Source organism: Dioscorea cayenensis, chromosome 18 (assembly GCF_009730915.1).
Source record: "Dioscorea cayenensis subsp. rotundata cultivar TDr96_F1 chromosome 18, TDr96_F1_v2_PseudoChromosome.rev07_lg8_w22 25.fasta, whole genome shotgun sequence".
NCBI lineage: Eukaryota > Viridiplantae > Streptophyta > Magnoliopsida > Dioscoreales > Dioscoreaceae > Dioscorea > Dioscorea cayenensis.
Genome location: NC_052488.1, coordinates 14952765 through 14956339, shown reverse-complemented (window position 1 = coordinate 14956339; position 3575 = coordinate 14952765). Strand labels below are relative to the sequence as shown.

General features: G+C 43.2%; 1 protein-coding gene across 1 annotated transcript; it reads left to right on the top strand.

Moving 5' to 3' along the window:
• Positions 1–300: 300 nt before the first annotated feature.
• LOC120281957 (G-type lectin S-receptor-like serine/threonine-protein kinase At5g35370) lies at positions 301–3263 on the top strand. Its single transcript, XM_039288652.1, has one exon. The coding sequence runs from the start codon at positions 418–420 to the stop codon at positions 3046–3048; it is 2631 nt and encodes an 876-aa protein (XP_039144586.1). The 5' UTR covers positions 301–417; the 3' UTR covers positions 3049–3263.
• Positions 3264–3575: the final 312 nt, after the last annotated feature.

The window sequence follows — 3575 nt, the reverse complement described above, 5'->3', positions numbered from 1 at the left end:
ATAAATTTAATATAACAACTAATTTTAACCGAATTTTTTTAATAAATGTATATTAAGATGGACAAGTATATAAGACATAGCATAAGTGAGTACAATATTAAATTAATATAAAATCAAGTTAGCTAAAAAAAAATTCAAATAAAATAAACATTTCCCACACCTTGCACTTAAAAAATTTGACAAGCAACCTCCCCTTGATACATTCCACCTATTCCCTCTTTTCCTCCGTTCATTCATTCCATCTCCCTAACCAACTAGTTATTCCTCGATACAAAAAACAAACAATCTAAAGTCTAGGCTGGCTGCTTGCCTACCGCCCCCACCATTCAAAGTCAACTCCCATCCAAACCAACGTCCAAACACCTTCCTCCTCCTCCTCCTCCTCATGTGCTCCCAAAATTCACTACCACCTCTCCAATGGCCAACCTCTTCCTCCTCCTCCTCTTTGCTCTTTTCCTTCCCCTCTCCATCTCCGGTCCTATTGCCATAGAATTCCTCTACCCAAACTTCACCGGCTCCTACTTCAACTACATCGACAACTCTGGCGGCATCTTTCTCACTTCACCCCACAACACTTTCCAAGCTGCCATCTGCAACCCGGACAATCAACAAACCAATTTCTATTTATGCGTCATACATGCACTAAGCGGCACAATCATCTGGTCTGCCAACCGCAACTTTCCCATCCCCAACTCCGGCGTCGTCAAACTAACTTCTTCCGGTCTCACTGTTTCCCTCCCAGACGGTACCATCGTCTGGTCCACTCCATCTTTTTCCTCCCCAGTCAGTTCTTTACATATTCTCGACTCCGGCAATCTTCTTTTGCTTAACCCAAAAAATACTTCCCTTTGGCAATCTTTCGAACAACCCACTGATACTCTTGTTCCCGGCCAAAGCCTTCTTGCAGGTTCTGCACTTGTTAGCTCTATATCCACCTCCAATCTTTCCGCTGGTGATTTCCGGCTTCTCCTTACTTCAGATGATGCTGTGCTCCAATGGATTGATTCTCAACAATACTGGAGTCTCTCCACTGATCAACGAGCGAACATAAACGCTAATGGGCAAGTCTCCTCCATGTCTATCAACTCCTCCGGGCTCTACCTTTTCTCAACCCGCAATGATTTTGAAGCAGTTATGCAACTGAGTTTCTCTGGCAGCAGTGATTTTTTGATTGCTAGAATTAGCTCCGATGGCCGGTTTCATGTCTCTACCTATTCCTCTGCCACCAAGGGTTCCGTCGACTTGTTTGTTGCGCCAATCAATGGTTGTGATCTTCCTTTGTCATGCAAGTCGCTCGGTATTTGCTCCGGTGGTAACTCGGTGTCCACGTTAACTTGCACTTGCCCGAATCTTTTAAGCAAGACGTCAGGATCTGATGATTGTTTACCGGTCGATGGCCGTGTGTTAGCTTCACCTTCGGTTTGCAGCAATAGCAGTATGCTTTCCACCATGTCTTATATGAGCTTGGGGCGTGGAACAGACTACTTCAATAGTAAATTTACAAATCCAACAAGGACAGGTGTGAACATAGCTTCTTGCGAGAGTCTCTGCAATGTGAACTGCTCTTGTCTCGGATTCATTTACAAGAATTCAACACAAGATTGTTTCATTTTGGAGCATAAACTTGGCTCTTTGACTAGCTCTAGTACTGATGATGCCATTGGATATATCAAAATATTTGGTTCTAGTTCATCTGCTCCACAGGCTAACAAAGATTCGTCGAATCTTATTGCTATCTTGCTGCCCACAATTGCTGCAGGTCTCCTTATTGTTGTGCTGCTAGTAGTTGTTTTTCAGTGGTGGCGGAGGAGGAGAACAAGTGGAATTAGAAGGAAATGGAAAACAAAATCAATGGCAATGAAAGAGATACATAAACCATGGCCAGTTGAGGTGCAAGACTCCGATGATGATGAGTTCCCAAGCGATGAGGAGATTCCTATCCCTGGATTACCTACAAAGTTCAGCTACAATCAGCTCCAGACGGCCACTGCCAACTTCCAGACAAAGATTGGTTCTGGTGGATTTGGAGAAGTTTACAAAGGTGTGTTGGAAGACAAAACTCTAGTGGCAGTGAAGCGAGTTAGAGCTATAGGGAGAAAGAAAGAGTTCTTCACTGAGATAGCGGTGATTGGGAGTGTGCACCACATCAACCTAGTCCGTCTCAAGGGGTTTTGTGCACAAGGTTCGCGGAGAATGTTGGTTTATGAGTACATGAACCGAGGATCATTAGAAAAATCATTGTTTAGGCCGGGTGGGCCGGTCCTCGAGTGGCAAGAGCGTGTGGATATAGCTATTGGTGCGGCGCGTGGGTTAGCTTATCTTCACTCAGGCTGTGAGCATAAAATAATTCACTGTGATGTGAAACCCGAGAACATATTATTGCATGACCGAGGACAAGTTAAGATTTCTGACTTTGGTCTTGCGAAGATGATGACACCGGAGCAGAGTGGGCTGTTTACAACAATGAGGGGGACAAGAGGGTACTTGGCGCCAGAATGGCTTACGAATTCGGCAATATCGGATAGGACGGATGTATATAGCTATGGTATGGTATTGTTGGAAATTGTACGTGGTCGGCAAAATAGGTTGGTGTTGAGAAGTGAGGAGAGTGGAGGATCTACAAGTTCAGGGTCGAGTAGCGGGGTTGGAGAGTCGGAGTATTTTCCGTTGGTGGCATTGGACATGCATGAGCAGCGAAGATATGCGGAACTTGCAGACCCAAGGTTGGAAAGGAGGGTGACTGGAGAAGAAGTGGAAAGGATAGTTAAAATTGCTCTTTGTTGTCTCCACGAGGATCCGGGATTTAGACCATCGATGACGGCCGTTGTCGGGATGCTAGAGGGGACGATGCCAGTTCCATGGCCCCGTGTCGATTTGCTTAATTTCTTGAGATTTTATGGGCGTGGTGGCAACATGGTTGGGCACAGTGGATTCGGCAATGTTGGAGTTTGGCCGCGCAGAATTAGCAACACTACTAATACCACAAGCACCAGTGAGTCTCCTACTTACTCGTTTTTGTCTTCGCAGCAAATTTCCGGGCCTAGATAAACATAGTTTTTCAGGTAATGCTATTCTTGTTGCAGTACAAGTTAATGTATTGAGTGAATGGGAATGATTTGGATGGATTTGTTTGCGATTACTGTTGTTTATTGTTGGTTTCTTCGTGTCTGTAATTAAAGAGATTGAGAAGCAATGTTCAAATGATGTGAAAAGGATGCCTTCGTACTTTTGTAATTGGAAACATGGACCATGGTTTGATTGTGAATTTGGATGAATGATAATTTTAGATGCTCTTTTTATTGCGGCGAATTTTTGGACTAATTCCATGCATTCTTGGCTGGGTGTGTGTGTTTTATATCCAATAGTCAACATATTTCATCGCCTCATGTTGTTCATAGAAAATTTATATATATGTTCAATTTGATACGAATAGTTTTAAAATTTAATAAGATATTTGATAATAAATTGGGAACTTTTGACTTACTCCCATTAATAAGCTATTTGGTCATAAATGTTTGGTGATTGGTAGTATAGTCTGTGCCATGAGAGTCAATGTATTTTCCAAATTACCATTC

Excerpts from the sequence above, each read along its gene's own strand:
- LOC120281957 (XM_039288652.1), top strand. The coding sequence starts at position 418 with ATGGCCAACCTCTTCCTCCTCCTCCTCTTTGCTCTTTTCCTTCCCCTC.